Genomic DNA, 27196 nt, shown 5'->3' with positions numbered 1-27196 from the left:
AAAAGATTTTGAGGCACCTGCCAGAACAGTAAAGCTATCCATTTATAAGTCAGTCAAGCAGACAGAGGAAAGCATGTTCCAGGCAGAAAAGATAGCATGTGCAAAGGCCCTGGGGTACATGAGAAGAAGTCTAGCCCATTTGAGCAGTCCACCAAAGGCCAGTTTAGTTTCCCTGGGGCACAGTTTTTGGCGGAGGGGATGGTGGGGGGAGTGGGTAGGGCTAGCCTTTGAAGGCCTTGATGAGGACTAGGGTTTGGGGTGTTTTCTTTTGCAGTGCTGAGGATGGACGCAGGGCCTCGCATATACCATAGCTTCAGTCCGGGGGGCTGTGGAAAGCCAGGAAGAGCTTTAAGGCTGAGAAGGGTGCTTTGTGGGCCGAGTCCAGGAAGATGGCTTCAGGCCCTGGCTTGGATTGGCAAAGCCATTGGTGGCTTCCCAAGAGGAATAGGGGAGACCTTTTTGGGTGTCGGACAGGCAGGGTGCATGGGCCGGTGTAAAATGAGAACGGGGGAGCCCTCTCACCATCTCCCCCCACCCTTTCAGCTTCTCACTGCCGTCCGAGGGGACCGAGAGGATGTCTGGGGCCCTGCCTGAGGAGCAGGCCGCCGCCGCCGCCACCGCCGGTGACATGGACGAGGCGGCCGGCCGCTTCCAGGTGCAGAAGCACTCGTGGGACGGCCTCCGGGGCATCATCCACGGCAGCCGCAAGTACTCGGGCCTCATCGTCAACAAGGCCCCGCACGACTTCCAGTTTGTACAGAAGACGGACGAAGCCGGCCCCCACTCCCACCGCCTTTACTACCTAGGTAAGCCGGGCCTTGGCCACGCGCCGTGGGGTCAGGGGGCAGAGACGAGCCTCTGCGGGGGTGCGCCCGTGAAAGCAGGGCAGGACCCAGGTCCCCCGCGGGAGCCCCGTGTCTCCCCCGCAGCCCGCCCCACGCGGCAGGTGAAAGGGGCCTTTGCTGAGGACAGGACACCATCCATGACTGCGAAACTGCCTGCCACCGCCCCTTCCTTTACAGCCCGGTCCTTGTCCAGGCTCTGGGGCTGCCACAGCCTCGGGCAGCAGGCCAGGCCTGGCCCCCCACCAAGGGACGGGATGTATGTGAGGAGCTGGCCACGGGGCCTGACTTCGCCTCCAGGGCTTCCCAGGCTGGGAGGAAGGAGGCCTGCCAGCCTGCTGCTTCAGCCTGTTTCTTCATGTGGCTGTGGGATCAAAGATCGGGGTCTGTCTCCTCCCTGGGCACAGAGGGGCCGATCATTCTCCCGCCTGGCATCCTGGGCCTTGCAAAGCGCCAGGCAGCTACCATAGACCTCCACCCACTCCACACCAGCAGCTCCCCAGTGGCGACAGCCACATGTCCCCAGACATTACCCCATGACCAGGGGGGGGCAGGTCCCCCACAGTTGGTTCACTGTCCTAGGGGCACGCTGGCACTGAATTCACCCTCAGGCCCCTCCTCCACCCCCCCACATCCCCCACTTGTCCTCTGGTGAGTGCAGTGAGCGGGCTGACCGTGTGCTGGTGTGCCAGAGCGAGACGGACGCCCCAGGATCTCCTCCCCTGCCCTGCTCATGGCCCTCCAGAGGCCCAGGTGGCAGTGCGTGGACATGGCCAGATGAAAACCACACAGACACAGTAGGGAGTAGGGTTTACCCAACCCCGGGCGTCCGGGGCCCGCCCACCCCATCTCCTGGCTGGTGGCTTTCCAGCAAGCACTAGGAGCAGCGTGGCCAGCACAGAGCATGCGCAGCTCTGCCAGGGCAGCAGCCGGGGATGCCTGTTCGTTGGCTTGTCCCCCATCCCTGCCGTCTCTGCCTCCCTACTCACGCAGCGTTGGACGTTTCCCCTCTGCCTCCCTCCCTGGTAGAAGGACGCAGGCACAAGAATCTCACCCCAGTTTGAGTCCTACTCTGTCCACAGCTCACAGCCCCCTGTCCTACCACACAGGGTGGCGTTTGCATTCAGGCCGGGAGAAAAGGGGCATTTTTAAAAAAATACATTGAGTTTATTATTTATCATAGAGGAGATGTACAGAGGGATTACAGTCTCATGAGTCAGGTAATGAGTACATTTCCTTTTGTACAGTGTCTTCCGCTCCCTCATTCTCTCCTAGCCCCTCCCTCCCATCTCCACCTACGAGTTATATAGGTCACTTTCATCAATGGGAAAGGGACATTTTTTCTTTGGAGGCTGCTATTCAGTCTCTCGGAACTGTCAGCAACGGATGGAGACACTCAGAGCTGGCCTCAGCCACAAAGGACACCTCCGAGTTGGAATGCAGGGTGGCACATAGAAGCCATGGGCATAAAGCCCACTGGCCTCAGGAAGTAGACCGGGAGCCTTCCAGAACCCAGGCAGGGCCCTGTGTGCTGGGGCCTACCCCACCAGGGCTGCCCACCTCCCCTCCCCCACCTCCCAGGCCCCAGGGCTCCACAGAAATGGAGGATCTCTACCCAGGTCTCTGGGAGAAGGGATCGGATTGGCCCATTGTAGATCAGATGGTCCAATCAGCTTCTGTGCTTATCTCTGGTGGAAGAGTCCTTATCAGCTTTTCCCCAGGTTTCCAGAAGGAATCTGATTGGCTCAGCCTAGGTCAGATGGTCCAATCAGCTTTCCCTGTGCTGTGTCTGGGTTAGTGAGAATGCCCCTGAGAAGAGGCTGCTGAGAACCCTGCCTGGCATCTGGCCGAGGCTCCAGAGAGGGGTGTGCACCTGGCAGAGACCCCAAAACCGGCCTGCAGCAGTTGGGCACCGTGCTGTCTGTTGGGGTGATGGTCTTGTCCTTGTTACTAACATTGCCAGGCCACAGCCCATGACTGGACAGGGTGTCAGGACAGATCCAGACACCTGCCGTGCTGTGACTGCAAAGTGGGTGACAGTGGAGGGCACAGCTAGAAAGAGCAGTCAGGGAGGGACCGTGGTGGCTGTGACTGACAGCCTCGTTTCCCGCCTGCCGCCCCCTCCCCAGTGCCAGGTGTCATGGGGACCAGTGCCAGCAGCAGCATGTCCTGGAACACCCTTCGCTGGCACCCTTGATGTGGTCACTTATTAATCAGCTGCTGGGGGGGTGAGGTGTGGCTCCAGTGTCCGTGTCAGGGCCTGGCTGTACTTGGCCACTTCCTGTTTGGAAGGAAGGTCTCAGCCGCCCCCAGGGACTCCCGCAGGCAAGGCTGTCCCCACAGAGCACACATGTTTGCTAGAGAATGGCCACCAGCCCTCTTGTCCTCCTGCCTCACAGTGTCCTGGGTGGCACTGGAGTTTGAACACAGGGTCTCTTGCTTACTCAATAGGGGCTCTATCACTTGAGCCATGCCTCAACCCTTGGGGCTTGCTTTATGCCCAGTCATATGCCCAGAACCTGAACATTTGTCCTCCTATTTGTGTTTCTGGGCTAGCACACCACTGAATGAGACAGAGCCTCACAAACGCGTATGTGCCGGCCAGGTGCCAGTACCTCAGGCCTGTCATCCTAGCTACGCAGAAGGCTGAGATCTGAGCATCATAGCTCCAAGCCAGCCTTGGCAGGAAGGTTCATAAAACTCTCATCTCCAGTTAACCACCAAAAAACCCAGAAGTGGGGATGTGGCTCAAGGGGTAGAGTGCTAGCCTTGAGTGAAAAAGCTAAGGGGCAGTGTCCAGGCCTGGAGTTCAAGCTTAGGACTGCACCTAAACAAACAAAATCTCAGGAAAAAGCCAGGTGCTGGTGGCCCCCACCTGTAATCCTAGCTACTCAAGAGGCTGAGATCTGAGGATCACGTTTCGAAGCCAGCCTGACCCTTATCTCCAATTAACCACCAGAAAACCGGAAGTGGTGCTGTGGCTCAGTGCCAGGTAAATGGCGAAAACGTCTTTTGCGCTATTCAGTCAGCACAAAGTCCTCACTTGGCAGGTACTGGCACCTTATCAGAAGGGTTAGGTCAAATCAGTGGTGGTCACTGAGGTGTGATGGCTTCCCCCAAGGCATGCTGGGAGATGTGTGGGGACACCTGTCACTCACGTGCTTCTGACGTGGAGCAGATGCAGTGCACACCCTGCACACAGGATCCCACCCGGATGGTTCTGCAGGAGGCCGGTGGACGGCCAATGGCCTTGGGGAGACCGTGAGCGGGACACATCCCCACTCCTCTCCACAGGCCTTTCCTCCCTGCCATCCCACACCAGCAGAGCCCCTGCCATGTATGGGGGGGGGGCATGGAGCAGAGCCTGCCCGCGGGAGCTGCGCCTGGCTCAACCTGCAAGCCAAGGGGCCTGGGGCTGCCACTCAGGACCACCTCCTGGTGCTGGCCAGGTCCCCATCCTGGGTTTGTTCTCTTTCCCAGGTATGCCTTATGGCAGCCGGGAGAACTCGCTCCTCTACTCTGAGATCCCCAAGAAGGTCCGCAAGGAGGCCCTGCTGCTGCTGTCCTGGAAGCAGATGCTGGACCACTTCCAGGTGAGCCACGCCTGGGGGCCCAGCGGGCCGGGGGGGGGGGCAAGGCTGCCCCCACACACCGAGAAGAGCCCTTATCCCAGCCTCTCCACTTTCTAACTGCATGAAGGGCCAGGAACCGGCTAGGAGGAAGGAGGTCCTTCCAAGAGTCTGGCTAATGATTAATACCCCTCCACGACAGGCCCTGGGGTACCTCTTGGAGGGCCTAGAGGCGACTGCCTTTGGCACTGGTGTGTTGACTTCTTGTTTACTGCAAAAACATTGGAAGTCAGGGCTGGGAATGTAGCTTAGTGGTAGAGTGCTTGTCTAGCACGCATGAAGCCCTGGGCTCCATTCCCCTGTGCCACATACACAGAAAACCTGAAAGTGGAGCTCTGACTCAAGTGGTAGGGGGCTAGCCTTGAGCAAAAGAAGCTCAGAGACAGCGCCCAAATCCTGAGTTCAAGCCCCAGGACTAGGGGAAAAAAATTAAAAAAGCCCTGGGTTCATCCCAGTGCTGGAAGAGAAAAAAACAACAGAAAAATGGCCAGGAGGTAGCTGGCGGTGCAGTGTGCTTGAGTCTCCACCAGGTCCAGCCCCCAGAGTGACCTAGCTGAGGTTGTGACACTTGCTGTGCAGTCAGGGTAATCTTGCCACTGGCTCTGCCCTGTCATTTAGCTTGTTTTGTCGGACTGGAGATGCTCTGAGCCATGCTCCAGACTTAAAAACCTCACTGCTCCTGTTAACACGTACCCTGAGATCTAGAGGATCACAGCTCCAGGCCAGCCCAGGCAGGCACCAGAGGCTCAGCTGCCAGCACTGGCTGGGTGTGGTGGCTCATCTCTGCCATTCCAGCTGTATGGGAGGCTGAGATTGGACAGCCCTGGGCAGAAAAGCCCATGAGGCTCCATTTCCATTGAAAAATCTGGGCATGGTAGTGTGTACTTGTCAGCCCAGCCATGATAGGAAGAAAATGAAAAAGAAGCTCACGGAAATAACCTATTTCACAAGTGTGAGGCCAAGTTTCAGTACTGATAAAGATAGATAGATATTTAGATAGATAGAGAGAGAGAGAGAGAGAGAGATAGGTCTAATCTGACCTATTTATCTGTCTGATTTATCTCTATCTATCTATCTATCTATCTATCTATCTATCTATCTAGTCCAGGTGTGCCCGGTGGCATTAAGCCTTTGGGAGTCTTGAACTTGTACCCTCTCTATCTAGCTGTGGTTGGGCGGGGTGGGGTTAGAACAGGAAGGGGCCATGTTTGAGGTAGGAGGGTCAGCGTGGAGGAGAGGCTTAGGAGTGGCCAGCCTGAGGCCCCCAGTTCAATCCCCAGTGCCAGAAGTGAGGAGTAGGGGCATAGCTCTGTGTGGGCGCTGGGCAGCCCCTCTGGCCACAGGTTCGAGACTTGACCCACAGAAAGTTCTCCCAGGCATGCCTCAGGGGCAGCCCAGGCTGTGGGGAGCAGGGGGTCCCACAGGCTACTGTCCCTGTGTCCCCAGGCCACGCCGCACCACGGGGTGTATTCACGGGAGGAGGAGCTGCTCCGAGAGCGGAAGCGCCTGGGCGTGTTTGGCATCACCTCCTACGACTTCCACAGCGCCAGCGGCCTCTTCCTCTTCCAGGCCAGCAACAGCCTCTTCCACTGCCGCGATGGGGGCAAGAACGGCTTCATGGTGCGGCCTGGGGGCCCCGGGGTGGGAAGGGGGGCAGCACGGGCTGCAGCCCCTGGACAAGGATGGCTTTGGGGTTTCCTGGGGGCCATAGGGTGAGCAAGGGTGGGTGCAGGGATTGTGACTACCCCTGAATGGGCCTCTGTCCCCAGGTGTCCCCCATGAAGCCACTGGAGATCAAGACCCAGTGCTCAGGGCCCCGGATGGACCCCAAAATCTGCCCCGCCGACCCCGCCTTCTTCTCCTTCATCAACAACAGCGACCTGTGGGTGGCCAACATTGAGACGGGAGAGGAGCGGCGCCTCACCTTCTGCCACCGGGGTGAGGCTGCCAGGGGCCTGCTTCTAGAAAGCCCTAGAACTTTCCTGAGCAGAGTACCCCCAACGCTGAGGCCATCTCTGCCGGGGGTGCAGCTTACCCCAGTGTCTGGCCACCACCCCGGGCTGCCCTCTCGGCCTGCCCCTCCCCACCTTCTAGCCACCTGGCCAGCCCCAACCTGCTCTGCCACTGGGACCCCTTCCAGAGCTGGAGCCACACTTAGCTGTGCATCCGGGGGCGTGGTCCTGGCAAGGAGTGGGAGGCGCTGTGGCTCAGCACCGTCCCAGGCCTAGGACATGACAACCCCACCCCCTGGGAAACTAGCTGCCCATGTCCCAGTGTCCAGCCAGGGAGCTAAGATGCTGCCCTCTCCCCAGGATCATCCAGTGTCCTGGATGACCCCAAGTCGGCCGGCGTGGCCACCTTCGTCATCCAGGAGGAGTTTGATCGCTTCACGGGGTGCTGGTGGTGCCCCACAGCCTCCTGGGAAGGTACGTACCCTGCCTATCCACCTGGCTCAGGGCCCTGCTGCCAGTCAGTCTCCGCACTGTCCCTGTTACCTGCAGTGTCCCCAGGGTCAGGACGAGTGACCACTGTGGCTTCCCCCACTGGCCTGCCCTGCAGCCCATCTGGAGACGGCAGTGGCCGAGAGATAGGGTGAGCTGTGGCCCGCCTCCCCCGTGGGCTTGCCCCAACTGCAGCCCCTGACTACGGGGCACAGGGCTCCGACGTGTGGTGGGGCTGCTCCCACCCGAGTCCTCTCAAGGCCTCACATGCCGCTTACCCGTCGTGGACAGTCAGGCCCCATCTGGTTTGGCAGGCAGCGCAGGTCCTGAACCACAGGCCCAGCCCTGCACACGTCTGAAAAGTGTGGCTGCCCAGCGTGTGCCCTTCCTTCCAGGCTCTGAAGGCCTGAAGACACTGCGCATCCTGTATGAAGAGGTGGACGAATCTGAGGTGGAGGTCATCCATGTCCCCTCGCCGGCCCTGGAAGAGAGGAAGACCGACTCCTACCGATACCCCAGGACAGGTGAGGCCTCCCCGGGTACGCACACATCAGCCACTCATGGCCAGAGGGGTTTGTCCAGAGCCTGCCTCCACCTGGCCTAGCCAAGCCTCATCATCACAGAGCTCAGAGCCCCACAGGCTCCCGTCTCAGCTGGTCACTGCTGCACCTACCCAGCCCTGCTGCCATAGACCACATCAATCACAGACAGAATGTATGGGCTGTGTGCCTGGGAATGGCATGGAAGCTCATTCCTGTACTCCCTGCACTCAGGAGGCTGAGGCAAGAGTGTCATTTGAGTCCAGGGTAACCCAGATAAGGCCTCATAGCCAGACTCGCCAAAAAAAAAAAAAAAAAAAGAGGAGGAAGCCTTTATTATTATTATTATTATTATTTTGCCAGTCCTGTGGCTTGAACTCAGAGCCTGGGCACTGTCCCTATGCTTCTTTTTTTCAAGGCTAGCACTCTACCACTTGAGTCATAGGGCCACTTCTGGCTTTTTCTGTGTATGTGGTGCTGAGGAACTGAACCCAGGGCTTCATGCATGCTAGGCAAGCACTCTACCACTAAGCCACCTTCCCAGCCAATCTAAAACCAGGAGGCAGGATACATGGATTCACCAACCCTGTCACTGCCAGACAGGACTGCAGGGCCCGTCATTCTGTGAGGTGCCTCATGCTGGTCCTCTACCTCCCTCCTCTTTCTTTCTGGCATCTTCCCTTCTTCTCACCGTTCAGAGTGTCTGTATGCGGAGTCAGCTCTGCCTGGGAGAGGAAGACCAGGCACCACTGGCAGATCAGCAATTCTCTCCAGTCATTTTAAAATGGCTCCTGAGCTGGGCATGGTGGCACACACCTGTAATCCCAGCACCTGAGAGGCAAGTTGTAGGCCAGCCACAGCGAGACCCTGTCTGAACAACTAACTAAATGAAAAGCTCCCCTGAGCCAAGCAAGCCCTGTGCTGGACTCAACCCCAGGCCCCACCTGCAGCCTGCCTGGTGGTGAGGAGCAGCTCTGCCACTCCGCCCCTGACCGTGCCCACAGGGCCTTCCCAGGAGCACTGCCGGCCCCTTCCTCTGTGATAACCCACCTCTGCCCTGCCCTGCTTGGCAGATGGGCAAAAGGCTGACCTGCCCTGACTTCTAGAGTCTAGGGCCAGGACAAGGTCTGCCAGCATTTCCCTCTACTGCTGTCCGAACCAAGCCCTTCCTCACAGAAGTCCCGCTGACCGTCCTCACCCGTGGCTGCTGCCTCCCCCTGTGCTGTGCAGGGCCTGCTGTTCCCGGGCCCGCTGCCACCAGCCCTTAGCTCCACCTCCCACCCCGCCCTGTGCCAATCCTTAGCTCCACCTCCAGCCCTTAGCTCCGCCTACAGCCCGGCCCCACCCCTCCAGCCCTTAGCTCCGCCTACAGCCCAGCCCCAGCCCTCCAGCCCTTAGTTCCGCCTCCAGCCCAGCCCCAGCCCTCCAGCCCTTAGCTCCGCCTCCAGCCCAGCCCTCCAGCCCTTAGCTCCACCTACAGCCCAGCCCTCCAGCCCTTAGCTCCGCCTACAGCCCAGCCCCAGCCCTCCAGCCCTTAGCTCCGCCTACAGCCCCACCCTGTGCCAGCACTTGGTTCCGCCTCCAGCCCTGCACCAGCCCTTAGCTCCACCTCCAGCACCAGCCCTTAGCTCCAGCCCCTCCCCCCCTGCCCTGCACCAGCACTTAGCTCTGCCTCCGGCCCTCCCTCACCAGTACCTAGTCCCATCTCCAGCCCTCCTACACATGGGCACTTGGACCTGCCTCCAGCCCCGCTCTGTGCCACTACTTAGTCCTGCCTCCAGCCCCGCCCTGTGCCACTACTTAGCCCTGCCTCTAGCCTATCCCTGTGCCAGCCCTTAGCTCCGCCTCTAGTCCCACCCTGCACCATCACTTAGCTCCGCCTCCAGTCCCACCCCGCACCAGCACTTAGCTCCGCCTCCAGCCCTACCCTGCACCATCACTTAGCTCCGCCTCCAGTCCCACCCCGCACCAGCACTTAGCTCCGCCTCCAGCCCTACCCTGCACCAGTACTTAGTTCTGTCTCCAGTCCCACCCTGCACTCTGCAGTCAAGGAGACCAGTTTCTGTCAGAAAAGTACAGGCCCCCAAGTCAGTTCCTGCCCAAGGGGACTTGGTGGCATGCGAGGGAGGGGACTCACGGTAGACAGACCTTTGTATCCCTCTCCCCCCCCACGGACCCACCACACCACCACGTGGGCCCGACAGCCAGGCGTTCCAACTTGCTCTTTCTTCCATCACAGGCAGCAAGAATCCGAAGATCGCCTTGAAGCTGGCCGAGTTCCAGACAGACAATCAGGGCAAGGTAGGGGCGGCTGTCCCGCAGAAGCAGGGAGAGGGATGGGAACACATGCCCCTCCCTCTGTCTTTTCTCACTCAGTCTCCCTCCCTCTGTCCAGAGCCTCAGCTGGCCCTGGCCCTGTTTATGTCTGAACCTCTGGCTAGATGAACAAGCTTCCCGCCAGAGCTCCCTAAGCTGCTAGCAGTGGGAGCTGGGAACCCCCAGGCCCAGAGCTCAGAGCTTGAGGGGCTTGGGTGTGGAAGTTCCTGAGCTTGCAGGGCGGCTTCCTCACCCCAGCATCTTAGGCTCACCTCTGCCAGCCCAGCAGCTGTGGGGATGGGCAGTGTTCTGGATGCTTCTCTATTCCCCCCATTGGCATGGAGCTTGGGTTCCACACTCCTCCCAGGTACAGATGGCATAAAAGGCGCCATCATCCCCTATCTACTACCATGACCTGGTCTCAACCTCAGGCCCGCACACCGTGGGGCACTCAGAGAGAAGCTGAAATTTGACATGTCAGTGGCGTCGGGGATGTGGCGTTGGAGGCCTCCCTAGGGCAGATCCTGGGCAGGGGGACCGGGCAGAGGCCGCACATGCAGGCCTTCCCAAAACACCTAGTGTGTTCTATAGCAGACCTGAGATCTCATATGTGTCGAGTGTTCCTGCACATTCTGGAGCACATCTGAGGGCACGCGTCCTTGCTATCATTGGGGGCGTATTGCATCCTCATTGGCCAAACCTCTTTCACTGTCATCTGGAAACTTCCAGCCTGTGGGAGGTGGATGTCCCCAGCCACTGTGCATGGCATACCCAATCCCCACCCCCCCAGGCAGCTTCAGGCCGCCCTTGCCCCAGGTCTGGACAGAGGTGATGAGCTGGGGGGGGGGAGGGAGGGACTGGTGTCCATGTGAGGGGGAAGGAGGGATCCCTGCGTCCCTTTCTCCCCACTGGTCCTGTTCAGGCTGGAGAACCCAGGCAACCAGGAGTTGTGTCTGCCCAAGACAGGTGGCTCCACCAGGACAGGCCTGAAGCCTTTGGTTTCCAGAGCAGCCTATGCTGCCATGGGCCTCCTGCCTCCCTTCTTGCCCCATTGGGGGGGAGGGGCAACCAAAGCCCACCAGGGCAGCTGTAGCAAAGTGCCATGGTCTGGCAGCTCGGGCAGCAAGCAAGTAGGAGGGCCGTGTTCCTGCCGCTGGCCGTGGGTCTTCCACATGTCTTACATTGGACAAGGCACATCCTACCTTGTGTGACATCGTCAGCGTAACTTGTGACATGTGTAGCTGCCGCATTTCCAAAGTAGAAGGCATTCCAAGGTTCTGGGGGGGGTCTGAGTTCCAGCTCACCAGGGCCCACCGCCCCCAGCCTGGTGACCCGTGTCTGTCTCTACAGATTGTCGCGGCCCAAGAGAAGGAGCTGGTGCAGCCCTTCAGCTCCCTCTTCCCTGCGGTGGAGTACATTGCCAGGGCTGGGTGGACACGTGACGGCAAGTAGTGAGTATTGCCCGCCGAGCTGGCTTCTGGGCCCGGCCCTGTCCTCAGGCCGCTCCTAGCCTCAGCGGTGAGGGCACAAGAGCCTGATGGCTGCTGGCACCCCCACGCTGGAGCTTAGTTCTTCAGGGGTGATCCCAGTCAGGCATCAGGCCGTGCTTACCTACTCTCCAGCCTTTGCCACAGACTCGTCTCCAGCACTGTTCTAAACCAGGGCCCCAACCATGTCACCAGCCACGCTCCGCTGCCCCCTGCCTTACCGCAGCCCATCAGCCAAAAGCACCCTAGTGATCGGGGCAAAAATCTAAAGACTTGGTAGTTTGGGGAAATTTTGTTTGTTTGTTTTGAGACAGTGTCACCAATGGAGACCTTGTGATCCTTCCTCCCCCACATCCCAAATGCCCCTGTCCCCAATGCAGATTGTGTAACACTGTACACCAATAGGAAATCCACATCACCGTGTACAGAGCTGTCAGCACACATGTGAGGACCTGCGGTCCTCTACCCTTCTCCCCTGGCCACCTTTCCCCGTCCACCTGCATGTGACCTCCAGAGCTGAGGTGCTGCCTCTGCTGCCCTGGTTTGTTTTGTTTTGTTGTTTTTTTTTGCCGGTCGTGGGGCCTGAACTCTGGGCCTGGGCGCTGTCCCTCATCTCTTCAGCTCAAGGAGAGCACTCTACCACCATAATGCTCCTCTTCCTTTCTCTGTCACTGTAGGTAGATGAACATTGATGAACATTTACACCCATGGTGCCACCTTGTCTCCTTGTAGATAAACCAAAACTTAAACACTGTCCACTAAAGCCATGTCTTAGTGGTTCATGCCTGCAATCCTAGCTGCTCAGGAGGCTGAGATCTAAAGATCATGGTTTGGAGCCAGCCTGGACAGGAAAGTCTATGGGACTTTTTTTTTTTTTTTTTGGTCAGTCCTGGGGTTTGAAACTCAGGACCTAGGCGCTGTCCCTGAACTCTTTTGCTCAAGGCTAGTGCTCTACCCATTGAGCCATACCACCACCTCCAGTTTTTGAGTAGTTAATTGGAGGTAACAGCCTCCCAGGGACTTTTCTGCCTGGGCCCCCTTTGAACCACAATTCCCAAATCTCAGCCTCCTGAGTAGCTAGGATTACAGGTGTGAGCCACCAGCACCCAGTTTCCTGAGTCTCTTACCACCAACTAGCCACCAAAAAGCCAAAAGTGGAACTATGGCTTAGTGGTAGAGCACCAGCTTTGAGCGAAAAAGCTAAAGGACATAGCTCAGGCCCTGAATTCAAGCCCCAGAACTGATATTAGAAGCAAAAAAAAAAGGAACAACAGCAGAGCCCCTGTCCATCCATTAAAGTGTAAGGTGTATTAAGTAGGTAGGTTTCATTAGATAGCTGATGAAGAGAACACCATGCATTACTCAGGCAGGAAAAGAAATTTATTTACCTAACTGCTGCTGTCCCCCTCTCCCCCCAATGCATGGTGGAAAGGCATGGCTAAAAAGGGAGACCTACCCCAGGCCAGGGACAGGAAGAGGTGTGGCCAGGTAGAGGGAAGGTGTGGCCATACTGGATCTGGGTGTGACCTCAGGGCCTGGACCGCCTATAGTCAGATGGAAGGCCAGGGACGGCCTAGGATGTGATCTAGCAGGAGTGGGAGGTGACTACTTCCAGTTACCTAGGTAACAGATACTGTGCCAGTTACCTAGGTAACAGATACTGGGTAGAAACTTAGCTAAGAGATAGGGGGAGGTGTCTGCACAGGGCCTGCATGGCCTGGGGCAGACCTTACATGAAGGGTAGGGGGCTTAGTGTTAGAGCTCCTGCCTAGCCAGTGGGATGTCCGAGTTCAAACCCCAGTAACCCCTCCCCACAGAACAATGCAAGCCAGACATTTGCTCAGCTCTGGGGAGGCTGAGGCTGGAGGAGCAGGTACTGAAGGTCAGCCTGGAATATATAATGAGATGTAGCTAAAAACAAACAACAAGGGGCTGGGAAGGTGGCTCAGTGGTAGAGCGCTTGCCTTGCATGCATGAGGCTCTGGGTTCGATTCCTCAGCACCACATAAGCAAAAAGAAAAAAGCTGGAAGTGGTAGAGCACTAGCCTTGAGCTGAAGAGCTGAGGGACAGCGCCCAGGCCCAGAGTTCAGGCCCCCACGACCGGACTCAAAAAAAACAAACAACAACAAAAATTGCCTACTTAAAGCAAATCATGAAATGCCGGGCACTGGTGGCTCACGCCTGTAATCCTAGCTACTCAGGAGGCTGAGATCTGAGGATTGCGGTTCAAAGCCAGCCCGGGCAGGAGAGACCTTGAGACTCCTATCTCCCATAAACCACCAGAAAACCGGAAGTGGCGCTGTAGCTCAAGTGGTAGGGCACTCGCCTTGAACTGAAGAGCTGAGGGACAGAGCCCAGGCCCAGAGTTCAAGCCCCACAACCGACAAAAAAAAAAAAAAAAAAGCAAATCATGAAGTAAAGGATGGTGAGGGAGAAAGTTGGTGTGGCTAGACTTGGGGTTTGGGGTAGGGTTTGCAGAGCCCTGGGCTGACAGGCTTTCTTGGCCTCCTGGTTCTAAGAAGTTCGGGCCAGTCTGCATGGAGTCAGCGAGGAAGCGGGACTGGCTTGTAGCAGGGCCGATCCATCGTCCAGTCACTGAGGCCTTGGGCTTGCCTTCCTTCTCCCCCCCCCGCCCTCCCCCCCTCAGCGCCTGGGCCATGTTCCTGGACCGACCCCAGCAGCGGCTCCAGCTGGTGCTCCTGCCCCCGGCCCTGTTCATCCCGACCCCCGAGAGCGAGGCACAGCGGCTGGCCTTCGCCAGGGCCGTCCCAAAGGACGTCCAGCCCCACGTAGTATACGAAGAGGTCACCAACGTCTGGATCAACGTGAGTGGACACAGAGCTGAGGGCTGCCCCTCCCCAGCGGGCCTTGCTTGGGGCAGGCCGGAGCCACGGAAGCCAGCCTCTTCTGATGCCGCCTCTCTCCCGTCCCGCAGGTGCACGACATCTTCTACCCCTTCCCGCAGGCGGACGGCCAGGAGGAATTCTGCTTCCTCCGTGCCAATGAGTGCAAGACCGGCTTCTGCCACCTGTACAAAGTGACCGTTCTCCTCAGGGCCAATGGCTACGACTGGACTGAGCCGCTCAGCCCCCGGGAAGGTGAGCGGGAGGACCGTGGTAGTCCAGCCAGCCAGCCAGCAGCATGTGCCGAACCCCACAAGCTGTGCCGGGCCCTCCGCACCAGGGTTTGGCTGTCACCTACATGATAGGGGCACAGGCCACGACACTGAAAACCCAGCTGAGGGCCCTGTGCTGGTGGCTCATTCCTGTAATCCCAGCTGCTCAGGAGGCTGAGATCTGAGGATTGTGGTTTGAAGCCAGTCTGAGCAAAAAAGTCTCATGCCTGTAATCCTAGCTACTAAGGAGGCTGAGATCTGAGGATCACAGTTCAAAGCCAGCCCGGGCAGGAAAGTCCATGAGACTCTGACCTCCAGTGAACCACCAGAAAACCAAAAGTTGGTGCTGAGGCTCAAGTGGTAGAGCACTCGCCTTGAGCTGAAGAGCTGAGGGACAGCGCCCAGGCCCAGAGTTCAAGCCCCATGACTGACAAAAAAAAAGAAAAATGAAAAAGAAAAGTGATGTACAGAGGCCTGTGCAACTCGTAGCTCCAGTTAAGCACCCAAAAGCTGGACATGGAGCTGTGGCTCAAGTGGGAGAGCATCAGCCTTGAACAAAAAGGCTCAGGGACAGTCCTAGATTCAAGCCCCAGTACTGGCAAAGAAAACCCATCAGCTGAGCCTTTGCATGACTAGAGCCCGACCACGCCAAGTCCCGTGAGGTCCTGACCCGAGCCCCCGGCTGCCGCCTATCACCCGGGTGCACGCGCTTGTGACCCAGCCTCCGCAGGCTTCTCAGGCAACACAGGCGCCTGGCTCGCCTGCCCCTGCCACCCAGCCCTGGCATCCCCTCCTGTGCAGGTGGATTGTGGCCTCAGGGCCCTGGCATGGCTGCTGGGGTGCCTTCATCCTCTGCTTCCTTCCTTTGCAGATGAATTCAAATGTCCCATCAAGGAGGAGATTGCGCTGACCAGTGGCGAGTGGGAGGTCCTGGCCAGGCACGGCTCCAAGGTACCTGTGAGCCCCATGCTGCCTCTCCCCCCACCCCTACCCCCAGCACCCAGGGTGGGCAGGGACCCTACCTGCCCAAGATGAGAGGCTGGGGGTGCAGGTCAGAAAGGGGATCGCCAGTCACCCGTCCCCACCCTGCTTCCCTCAGTTAACTGGCCTGGCCTCAGTTTCCCAGTCTGTACATCAGGATAAGGAATAGTCATATCGCAGCGTCTGCTCTCCTGGGGCCTCTGCCCGTGGGGCCCACCAGGCCTGTGCAGCCCCTGACCTCCACTCCTTAGCCCTTACTCATCCCTGGGCACACCCCTTCCCCCCCAGCCCACCTCCCCCCTTCACATTCTCAGGCCAAGAACTCCCTCCCTCACCGTGAGTGTCCCCCCGACACACCAGAGTCCCCCATGCGCTCAGCCTAGTGTGGGCCCCACCCGAACCTGAACCCCGTGCTTCTCTGTGGAGAGGAGGGGTGTCTTCTGAAGTCCTCTCTGGGGCCCTGCTGTGCCCCTCCCCGAGTGGGGACTCGTCAGAGAGAAGCCACAGCCAGCAGCCGGGCCCAGGGCCCCATGGCCAGTGTGTGCCCAGACACAGCCTGTGCTGAAGAACAGTAGCCACGAACACATAGCATTCTGGTACATTTCCACTGTTCTCGGAAGACAGAGAGGTGCCCTGGAGCCCCCTCCTCCAGGCTATGGCTGCCCATGGTAGAAGGGCTTTGGGGTTCCTCAGAGTGCAGGGGTCCCGGGGCGTCTCCACGACCCATCCTGGGTCTATTGTTGCCTTCTTTTGACGGTGCTTGGGGCCTTGCGCTTGCTGGACAGGGGCTCTACTACTTCAACCACAGCTCAAACCTCTTTGTGGATTTTTGTTTGTTTGGTTTGGTTTTGGTTTTCTGTTCCTGTTCTGGAGCTTGAATTCAAGGCCCAGGTATTGTCCCTGAGCTTTTTTGCTCAGAGCTGGCATTTTACCTCTTGAGCCACAGCTCCACTTCCAACTTGTTACTGATGGACAGACTTTTCTGTCCAAGCTGGCGTTGGGCTTTGTACTGTGATGCTTAACTCTCAGCCTCCTGAGTAGCTGGGATTACAGGTGTGAGGCACTATACCCTAGCCATGCTTGCCATTGTTTGGTGGTGGCCATGTCTTCCTGCCAGCCCAGTCTGCACAGCGAGACCCTGGCTCAGAAATAAAGGCAACTGCTTTGCTCACCCCTCCTTCCCCCGCCCTCCTGTCCTATGGAAAGTATTTTGTCTTCAAGGTGCTGGTTGGACTCCAAACCAGCAGTGCGGTTCCAGCCCCTCCTCCTCCCACCCCAGCAGGCCGCCTGTCCTTCATTGATTCTTCCGTCCCTTGCTGGCCTGACCACTCCACGCATTCTCTGCTGGCCGGGCCTCTCAGGACCTGGGCTGAGGCAGTGGACTCCCATCCATGTTCCAAAGCAACCAGGTCCTTGTGCTGGGGATGCTCCCCCTGCAGAAATCCATCCTCTGTTGCCTCCGTTTGGGTCACCAGTCTTGCTGGTAGTGTGCATTTCTGGGACCACTCTCATCTTCACCCACAGAAAGAACTCCAGCCGCCTTGGGCCCAGTGCCCTGCTGCTCTGAGCCCCACCAGGGACCCCACCCAAGTCACAGGGAGCCACAGTGCTTCCCCAACACCTGGCTACAGGGACTGGCAGTGCAGGCTCCCCAGCCTCTGATCTGGCTCAGATTCTGCCTCATTGTCCCAGGACCCATCCAGGGGCTGAGGCTGAAGCGAACCCCACCTCGTTTGGGGTCACATAGGCACAAAAGACAGTGCAGGCCGAGGGGAAGGCGCTCACAGGAGCCCTGGGTCCCTTGCAGATCTGGGTCAATGAGGAGACCAAGCTGGTGTACTTCCAAGGCACCAAGGACACACCGCTGGAGCACCACCTCTACGTGGTCAGCTACGAGTCCGCCGGCGAGATCGTGCGCCTCACCACACCCGGCTTCTCCCACAGCTGCTCCATGAGCCAGGTGGGCCCTCCTCCCACACCCCTCCCCATGCCCCAGCCCCTGCCAGCAGGCAGCCCTGCTGCCTCCTAGGGGAGAACAGGGATGGGGGCACAGCCGCTCACCTGGAGCCCATCTTCTGGGCCTTCATGCTGCTGCTGTGGGATGTGGAATACACCCCTCAGAGTACAGCCCTCAGAACATTCCAGAACATACAGTAGTGGCCATACTGGCCCTTCCCCGTGCAGTGCCCCTGATGGCTATAAAGCCAGCAAGACCAGAAGGCCTGGGTGACGACCCTGGAATGCTGGCCAGACTCAGTTTCCCTGTCTGTATCGTCCCAGGCGGTTGGCCCAGTGCTAGAGCGCCCAGCCGAGGGTGGGCGGGGCCTGGTGGGTGGGCGGGGTGACAGGGGAAGGGTCTGTGTGTGGGTTGCCGGGGCGGAGCCTAGTGGGTGGGCGGGGTGACAGGGGAAGGGCCTGTGTGTGGGTTGCCGGGGCGGAGCCTAGTGGGTGGGCGGGGTGACAGGGGAAGGGCCTATGGGTGGGCGGGGCCCTGTCGGTGGGCGGGGCCGCGCCCCGCTGAGCGCCCCGCCCCGCCGCCCACCCGCAGAACTTCGACATGTTCGTCAGCCACTACAGCAGCGTGAGCACGCCGCCCTGCGTGCACGTGTACAAGCTGAGCGGCCCGGACGACGACCCGCTGCACAAGCAGCCGCGCTTCTGGGCCAGCATGATGGAGGCGGCCAGTGAGTCCGGGACCCTGCATCCCGCACCCCACCTCGGACCCCAGCCCGGCCCGGCCCCCGCACGCCCCGCGTGGCCGCTGCGGTCGGTCCGTGCGGACCCTGAGGCCTGGGTCGTCCGCCCCGGAGCCTGCGGCCAGGGGTTTCCCATGCTGGGAGCGACCCCCGTCACCATCTCAGAAACAGAACGGAAACAAGCACGCAGCCCAGCGTAGCATCTGGTTACCCTGGTGGCACCTGGTTAAATGGAAAACCAAGCCAGCCCCCAACTCCACCCTACCTGCCATGCTGGTGGTTTCCAGAACATTCTAGAAAGTGTTCTAGAAACTAAGAACTGTGTGTGATGAGCTAGAAAGTATTTTTTGTTCCATTGTCACCTCCAGAACAAAAGCAGGTGTGGCCCATCCTTGAGCTTTGTCCCTGTGGGTTACGGTTTCATCCACGGGGAAGGGAGGGGCCTCACTGAGGCCAGAGCCCACGTCCCACGGCGCAGGCTCACAGATGCCTATGCCAGGAACGGGTGAATTGGGGCCAGCGCCCGCCACGTGTGGCCACCCTGGTGTCTGTGCCCAGGTCTGCGCTACAGCATGGAGTTTAGTAGCTGTGCCACCGAGGTAGAACCGTCTGGCCTTTTACAAACTTACCCCTGTTACTGCTGGCTGGTCTGCCTTCCTCCCTTCCCTTCCCCCCCAAAATGCTTTTAGGGTTAGGCTTTGAACTTAGGGCCTTGTACTTGTTAGGCAAGTGTTGTGTTACTCCTTTATACTCTTCCCCCATTTTTGCATTAGATTTTTTTTTTCCTGGTCCTGGGCCAGGACACTATCCCTGAGCTCCTTTTGCCCAAGGCTAGCACTCTACCACTGGAGCCACAGCGCCACTTCTGGCTTTTTTAGTGATTACTTAGAGATAAAAGTCTCACAGACTTTCCTGCCGGGACTGGCTTTTTTTTTTTTTTTCCTTTGGTCGTGGGGTTTGGATTCTGGGATTGCACACTGTCCCTGAGCTCTTTGGCTCAAGGCAAATGCTCTGCCACTTGAGCTACAGTGCCACTTCTCGTTTTCTAGTGGTTAATTGGAGATGAGTCTCATGGACTTTCCTGCCTGGGCTGGCTTTGAACCACAATCCTCAGATCTCAACCTCCTATATAGCTAGGATTACAGGCATGAGCTTCAAATAAACCTATAACTATCCTATAACTTCTTCGTACCTGGGATGACAGGTGCATGGCACCACAGCCAGCTCATTGTTTGGGATGAGGTCTTCCTTACTTTCTCTCCAAATTAGTTTCAACCTGTACCTCCCAAATAGCTGGATTACATGTATAAGCCACAGCACCTGGCCCGGATTTTCCTTTAGACCTGCTGACCCTATTTTCCTAAATAAATGCACTTTAATTTAAAAAAAAAAAAAAAAAAAGCCTTGGAGACGAGAGAATCATGAGTTCCAGACCAGTCAGGGCCACATAGAGAACCTATCTAGAAAGAGAAAAGAAGGAAAGCCTTGGCTCCATCATGGTGATTGGACATACAGTTTTTGCTTAAGTCAGTGAGAAGCAGACCATGAAATGAACCAACACGGCCAGCGCTCTTGGCCCTCTGTCCTGCAGGCTGCCCCCCGGATTATGTGCCTCCAGAAATTTTCCATTTCCACACACGATCAGATGTGCGGCTCTATGGCATGATCTACAAACCACACGCCCTGCAGCCAGGGAAGAAGCACCCTACCGTGCTCTTTGTGTACGGGGGCCCGCAGGTGCGTGCAAGCCTGGCCCCGGCCCAACCCGGCTTCTGCCACACCTGCTGCCTCTCACTTCCGCTCCCCATCTCCACCTCCTGGGGCAGGTACAGCTTGTGAACAACTCCTTCAAAGGAATCAAGTATCTGCGGCTCAACACGCTGGCATCACTAGGGTACGCCGTGGTGGTGATCGATGGCCGGGGCTCGTGTCAGAGAGGGCTTCGCTTTGAGGGGGCCCTGAAAAACCAGATGGTAAGTTTTCTTCTCTGTCTGAGCCCTCTCTTTGCTGCCCAGGGAACTCCCCGGGCACCATTCACAGAGGGTCAATCCATCCCCTGCTGCTCAGAGAGCTGTGGGCACCACACGCCTCCACAGTTACTGCCAGTCCTACAAAGATAGCGCCCGTAGTCACATGGTGGAGCGCCTGCCTTGCTGTCCCGCTCGGAGCGGGCAGGGGGACACACGTGTCCACCCATCCACACTAGCTAGGAAGGCGTGTACAGCTCAGATGCAGCAGATGCTGTGGGAAAGCCAGCCCACAGGGAAGCCAGCAGTCAGATGATGGCCTTAGAAGTATGTTAATGGGGACCGTGGTGGTGATGATGATGATGATGGTAGTGATGGTGATCGTGATGGCAGTGGTGATGGTGGTGGTGGTGGTGGTTACAGTGGTGGTTGGTGATGGCGGTAGTGGTGATGGTGGTGATGTTAGCGATGGAGGCAGTGGTGGTGATGATGATGGTGGTGATGGTGGTACTGATGGTGGTGGTGATGATGATAGTGATGATGATGATGGTGGTGGTAATAATGGGTCATGGTGCTATGGGCCAGCTTCTTGTTAATATTTCTCTTCAGCCATGAGCCGACTGAGGACCAGGGAAGGAATGTGCTGTTTCAGAACCTTCCAGGCATTGGGTGGCAGATCCGGGTGGGAGCGGCCCATCTGGCCATGGTCCCTAAGGTCTTTCAAACAAGAGCAGGCAGGCGCTGCAAGGCTGGCAGTGATGGAACTTGGGGAGGACTTCTTCCACCCAGGGAGGAAAGACCCCACAGGAGGGGCCACGTAGAGTAGGCTCACAGTCCCACAGGGCCCGAGGAGGTGGCCCTGAGCATGTCCTGCCTTGTCCCCAGGGCCAGGTGGAGATCGAAGACCAGGTGGAGGGCTTGCAGTTCGTGGCGCAGAAGTACGGCTTCATAGACATGAGCCGCGTCGCCATCCACGGCTGGTCCTACGGAGGCTTCCTCTCGCTCATGGGGCTCATCCACAAACCCCAGGTGTTCAAGGTAGGCCTGCCCTCAGCGAGCCCTGGCCGCAGCCCCCTCCCCTCTCCTCCCCTCTTCTCCGGTCCCCTCCCCTCCCACTGGCTGCCTGATCACTGCCCACACCACCGGGCCTGACCCCGGGGGAGGCACCTCGGCAGGGGCCTTGCCACGTGGCTGTTTCTCCCTGCAGCAGCCCCGTGGGGCCGAGCCCCCCTCCTCATTGCCCGCCACCGCTGACCCCAGGATGGCGTCCGGCTGCACAAAAGCCCAGCAGCAGCTCTCTGTGGGAGGCTGAGCCCGGGACCCCGGCCTTGGATGGGCAGAGGTGGGGCGTGGTGCAAAGAGCATCGGGGAGGGAGCCGGCCAGCCGCACTGTGGGGCACGGCAGGGCTGCGGCCATGAGGAGGAGGAGGAGGCAGGAAGGTGGGACGGGCACAGTCCACGGGGACACCGGTGAGGGTCACAGCCCCACCCACCACGTGCATGCCCGCCCTCACCCTCCTCTCTGCCCGCCAGGGTGGCCTGGGAACCTTGCACAGGCCGGCTCTGGACCTGACACCCGCCCCCCTCCCCTGCTCTTCCGTCCCTGTGTCCTCCAGGTGGCCATCGCGGGCGCCCCAGTCACAGTGTGGATGGCCTATGACACAGGGTACACAGAGCGCTACATGGACGTCCCCGAAAACAACCAGCAGGGCTACGAGGCGGGCTCTGTGGCCCTGCACGTGGAGAAGCTGCCCAACGAGTAAGACGCCCGCCCCTCCCCTCCCCCTGGCCCCCCTGTGCCAACTACTTGCCTCATTTTGACTTGCTGGCACTTCCTGGCCCGTGGAAGAAGGAAAATTCTAGAATCCCTGCCACTTAACTGGTCTGGTCTTCCTGGTTTCTCAGAAGCAGTTGACCCCCAAGTGCAATCCCCAGGGCTCATGCCCAGCTACAGGCAGCCTGTGGGCACTGACGCTGTTCTGGGATGCAATCTGGGGGACAGCCTCTGGTCCCCAAACAGTTCGGATGCACTGTTTTCCTGTGCATGCCAAACTGGGGCTGAAAGGCTGCCTGGATCCCCTCCCTGAGACCACCCTGCGGTCCCAGCAGTGCTCAAGCGAAGACAAAATGACAGTTGCCTCTCTGGTGCAGCTCCTAGCAGAGATGGGCACTGTGGCTGTAGAATGTTCTAGAACATGTGGAATGTTCTGGAACAGGCATGCAAAGCGATGTGACGACATTGCAGGGGCACCCAGCACCACAGTGTACAGCTGAGAATGTCACCTTTAGTCTCTCTTTTTTTTTTTTTTTTGCCAGTCCTGGAGCTTGAACTCAGGGCCTGGGCGCTGTCCCTGAGGTTCTTTGCTTAAGGCTGGCACTCTACCACTTGAGCCATGGCACCACTTCTGGCTTTTTCTGTGTATCTGCTACTGTGGAATCCAACCCAGGGCTTCATACTTGCTAGGCAAGCACTCTACCACTAAACCACATTCCCAGTCCTAGGTCCCTTAAGTAGATATCAATTTTGTAAAAAAAATAATAATAAAGGGGCTGGGAAGGTGGCTCAGTGGTAGAGCGCTTGCCTTGCAGGCATGAGGCCCTGGGTTCGATTCCTCAGCACCATATAAGCAAAAAGAAGCCGGAAGTGGCGCTGTGGCTCAAGTGGTAGAGCGCTAGCCTTGAGCTGAAGAGCTGAGGACCCATGATCAGACCCAAAAAAAAAAAAATAATAATAACAATAATAATAAAAATAAAAATTATCTGGGCACCAGTGGTTCACATCTATAGCCTAGCTAGTTAGGAAGCTGAGGATCTGGGGTCAAAGCCAGCCTGGGCAGGAGAGTCCTTGAAAGTCTTATCTTCAATTAACCACCAGAAAACCAGAAATGGCCCTGTGGCTCAAGCAGTAGAGTGCTTTCCTTAAGCTGAAGAGCTCAGGGACAGTGCCGAGGCCCAGAGTTCAAGCCCTATGACTACAAAAAAATAAAAATAGTAAGTAATTGGACTGGGAGGGTGGCTTAGTGGTAGAGTGTTTGCCTCACATGCATGAAGCCTGGGTTCGATTCCTCAGCACCACATACACAGACAAAGCCAGAAGCGGCACTGTGGCTGAAGTGGTAGGGTGCTTAGCCTTGAGCAAAAGAAGCTCAGGGACAGCGCCCAGGCACAGAGTTCAAGACCCAGGGTTAGCAAAAAATTAAATTAAAAATTAGCTTACAAAACTGAAGTGAAAAAGTCACGTGTCAGTCAACCCTGCTGCTCTTCTTGTGCTCAGTGGCCCAGGAGGGCAGTGTGGTTCTAGACCATTCCATCACCCAGAGTGCCAGGGAGTGGGGCCTTGCATGGCCCCGCTGCTGGCCGGAGCTGGGACCCTGACCGCCTTCCTGCCAGCCTCACCCACACTCATCTTCCAGGCCCAACCGGCTGCTCATCCTCCACGGCTTCCTCGATGAGAATGTGCACTTTTTCCACACCAACTTCCTCGTGTCCCAGCTCATCCGGGCGGGGAAGCCCTACCAGCTCCAGGTGAGCCCTCCCTCCCTCCTTCCCTCCCTCCCACCCCCACTCTGCTCCCCACTCCCCAGCTCATGCGGAAATCTGCTCACACAAGGTCAGATGGCCACCACAGGGCTGGGGACGAGGGCTGGGCACATAGGTGGCATCCCGGCTGCAGCCCAGTGGGGGAGGGCATCGATCCAAACTGAACACAGACCTCTGTGTCTGCTGAGGGGTGTCCAAGAGGAAAGGAAGCATGGGAATGCTGGAGTGAGGACTGTAGGAGGGAGGAGCTTGGGGACTTCACACAGCTGAGCCAGGCCGGGCCTGATGTGGAGGAGGCGTTTTCTTGTGGGTGGAGCTTCCCCGGTTGGGGGCGGGGCCTCTTCAGTCAGGGGTCCTCTGACTAGAGGGCAGGGCCTTGAAGGGAGGTGGGGCTCCCCATGGGCAGAACCACTGGGGCCTGTGCCTTGGCAGGCCCAGCCACACTGAGCAGGGAGGACGGGGAAGAGCTGGTGGACCATCCCCCAGTGCCAGCAACCTTAGCAGATGTGAGGTGTGGAAGGGAGGTGGTCAGGAAGGGTCCTGTTGCGGAGGAGGGATGAGCGAATGGAGACGAGCAGAAAGCAGGATGGCTCCCCACGTCACAGTTGGGTGGCCACGGCGGGCCTGAAATCCCGGGCGTTGGGAAACTGAGTGGGGTAGGAAGCACCTGGCTTTGTAGGAATCCTGGAAAGAGTGGGGCTGTCTCTACACTGTTCCAGCCCTGGGGAGCTGGGACACCCCCCTCCCCGAAACTGCTCTCACAGCTCAAGCCTATTCAGGCCCTGTCTCCATCCAGCCCAGGACCAGGCCACCGGCTGGCCCAGATCTCAGGGACCAGGTTCTGTGGTGTGTGTGCCATACATCTCTGTCCCTTCTTGGCCATATCCCCTTCAGAGGGTCAGGGGACCCAGAAAACAGCCTGGGGCCTGAAGCTGGGCATGAGGCCCTGTGGGAAATGATGTGGCTGCAGACAGGGGCCCCCAGCGTCCAGCCAGGGCCCCTTTGTCACTGAGCAGGCCTGGGAGCTTTCCTCTGTGCCAGGCAGGCCATAGCCCAGCACACAGGCAGGCCGCAGCTGGCAGTGCTGGTGCTGATAGGAGCAGTGGCCTGTCAACCCAGCCCTCTCCCATCTCCCCCCCCCCCCCGTGTCCCTGTCCCCACAGATCTACCCCAATGAGAGACACAGCATTCGCTGCCCCGAGTCGGGAGAACACTATGAAGTCACACTGCTGTACTTTCTACAAGAGCACCTCTGAGCCCCCGCCTGGGAGCCCCCACCCCAGCCTTCACATCCCAGTGCAACCGGATGTCAGGAGGAACCGGGGAGGTGGGGTCCCCCACGTCCCCACAAGGTACCTCCTCTCACCACCCCGCTGGACAGCTGCGGCCACCCTGCAGCTGGCCGCCGCCTTCGCCCTGACGCCTTTCATCCTCTCGCTGGCGCTCCTGGCTTCGTGGCTGCTTCTCAATTGCCAGGACACAGTGACAGTGGCCAGCCTCCCCGAGGCTCTGCCTGGTGCCATCCCCTCCTTGTCCCCCGTTGTTGGGGAGGTGGGGCTCCCTCGTTCCCTCGCCTCCTCACCCCTGCTGGAAGGGCTGCAGCTCGGGCACCTTCGCCAAAAGACACTTGGAGGAGCTGGGGCTGGGAAGCCAGCCACCAGAGGCCCGGGCACCCCCGTGTGTGGCTCTCCAGGGCCTCTCGGTCCCCTGGCCCCGCCAGACCACCGTCCCCAGCACAGAAGCATGCAGCGCCTGCCCTCCCCGCCAGCTCCCACCTCATTGTCGTGTTGTGTCTTAGGGGGCATTTTAAATAATTATTTAAAGACAGAAAGCAAAGGGTATCCCTAAATCCAGACTTGGGGTCCACCACTGGGCAGTGGTGTTCCAGCCCAGCACCTGGAAGCCCCCAGTGCCCAAAGCAGAATGCAGAGAGTGAAGCAGGTGGTGGGGGAGGGGGGAAGGGGAGAAATAGGGGAATCACAGCAGGTACACAGTGTGGCTTCACCCACCGGCCCCTCCCCACCCAGCCATCCAGCCCCTTGTGTGTGTGTGTGTGTGTGTGTGTGTGCGCACGCGCATGCGTGTGTGTGTGTGTGTGTTTGTGTCTGCCTGCCTGGCCCTGTGCCTGCCCTGGGGTCTGGGGGTTGAACCTCCCCTACCTCAGGGTCATCCCCCCCCCTTCCTGTCCCTCCCTGCCAAGAGTTTGGGCATAAAGAAGGAAAAAAGAAAGCTTAAAAACAAAAAACAAACCCAAAACCCCTCTACATATTATGGAAAGAAAATATTTTTGTCATTCTTATTCTTTTATAATTATGTGTGTAAGAAGTAGACTCATTAAACGATTCCAGATGGAAATATGGCCACTTACCTGGAGTCCTTCTAAGACCTGGGCATGCTCTGAGTGGGAGGGGGTCTTGGGGGCCTGAGCACAAGGTGTAGCTGACAGGCGGTCTCCACAGGGCCTGGGGCTACCCTGGCATAGATGGGGCGGGTACACCAAAGACCCAGCTGGAAGCTTCCTAACCCAGCTTGCCTGGCCAAGGAGGAAACAAAAGGATCATCAGCTGAAGAAGCTCATGGGCTCATCTCTATAACATAACCAGTTTTGGCCAGCACTCCCTCCCAGATCTCTTTTTGTAGCCCAGAGCCTGACTGAGGACCCTACAGTGAGTCCTACTGTCTCCACCTTCTGTGGAGGTGGCAGGGTCAGCCTCATGTGACACTTTCCCAGAGGACTGCCAGCTCTTGTGCAGGAACACCCCCATTGCAGGTCACAGACATTTAGACAATTATACAATCACGACATCCTCACAGCCTTCTGTGCGTGTTAGGCAAATCCTCTACACTGAGCCAAACACCAGCCCAGACCACGAGAAAAACTGGGTTTTTGTTACATTGATCAGAAAAACTTTATGTATATATTATAAACATATAATTTTATTCTAAGGTGATGTACAGAGGGGTTAAAGTTACATAAATTAGATAAAGAATACATTTCTTTTGTTGTTGTTGGTCGTGGGGCCTGAACTCTGGGCCTGGGCGCTGTCCCTCAGCTCTTCAGCTCCACTTCCGGCTTTTTCTGCTTATGTGGTGTTGAGGAATCGAACCCAGGGCCTCATGCCTGCAAGGCAAGCGCTCTACCACTGAGCCACCTTCCCAGCCCGCTAGATCAGTTTGACATGCAGTGAGTCCACGCACACGCCAGCCACCGCAATTAAAAGTCATTTTCCTCACTCCCCAACTGCCAATCAGAAGAGGTGTGTGAGTGTCACGTGACGGTACAAACCCCGCCCACAACACGAAGACGGGAGGGGCGTGGCTTAGGGGAGGGGCGGTGCTTGTGGGTCACGTGGGTGGGCGGGCTGTGACGTGGCGTGCGACCGACGCCCCACGTGTCCCTCGCCGCGCCCCGTCCGCCCGCCGGCCCCGGGCGGCCCCACTCCCAAGATGGCGGCGCCCAGCGGAAGCCGCGGCGGCGGCGGCGCGGTCTGCTGGGCTGCGCTGCTCCTGGCGGCCGTGGCTCTGAGACCGACGGAGGCCGTGTCCGAACCCACGACCGTGGCGTTTGACGTGCGGCCCGGCGGCGTCCAGCACTCGTTCTCCCAGAACGTGGGTCCCGGGGTAGGTGCCGTCGGAGGTCGG

General features: G+C 58.3%; 2 protein-coding genes across 2 annotated transcripts in view; both read left to right on the top strand.

Moving 5' to 3' along the window:
* The first annotated feature begins 534 nt into the window (after positions 1–534).
* Positions 535–24836, top strand: Dpp9 (dipeptidyl-peptidase 9). Its single transcript, XM_013022906.1, has 19 exons — positions 535–806; positions 4323–4435; positions 5918–6091; positions 6241–6409; positions 6784–6897; positions 7308–7436; positions 9691–9752; positions 11118–11218; positions 13903–14080; positions 14191–14353; positions 15242–15321; positions 17159–17311; positions 17900–18035; positions 19639–19784; positions 19874–20020; positions 20900–21052; positions 21631–21773; positions 23428–23539; positions 24718–24836. Exons 1-19 carry the CDS (start codon positions 575–577, stop codon positions 24808–24810), a joined length of 2598 nt encoding a protein of 865 aa, XP_012878360.1. The 5' UTR covers positions 535–574; the 3' UTR covers positions 24811–24836.
* Positions 24837–26989: 2153 nt separating this feature from the next.
* Positions 26990–27196, top strand: part of Mydgf (myeloid-derived growth factor) — a 5475-nt gene continuing 5268 nt past the window's right edge. The window contains exon 1 of the mRNA XM_013022602.1: positions 26990–27175. Coding sequence (XP_012878056.1) covers positions 27002–27175 — 174 coding nt within the window. The 5' untranslated portion in view covers positions 26990–27001. The remainder of the gene's footprint in view (positions 27176–27196) is intronic.

The sequence above is a fragment of the Dipodomys ordii genome, unplaced genomic scaffold (genome assembly GCF_000151885.1).
Source record: "Dipodomys ordii isolate 6190 unplaced genomic scaffold, Dord_2.0 Scaffold64, whole genome shotgun sequence".
Lineage (NCBI taxonomy): Eukaryota > Metazoa > Chordata > Mammalia > Rodentia > Heteromyidae > Dipodomys > Dipodomys ordii.
Note: the sequence above shows the minus strand (reverse complement) of the source record. Positions and strands in the feature narration are given on the sequence as shown.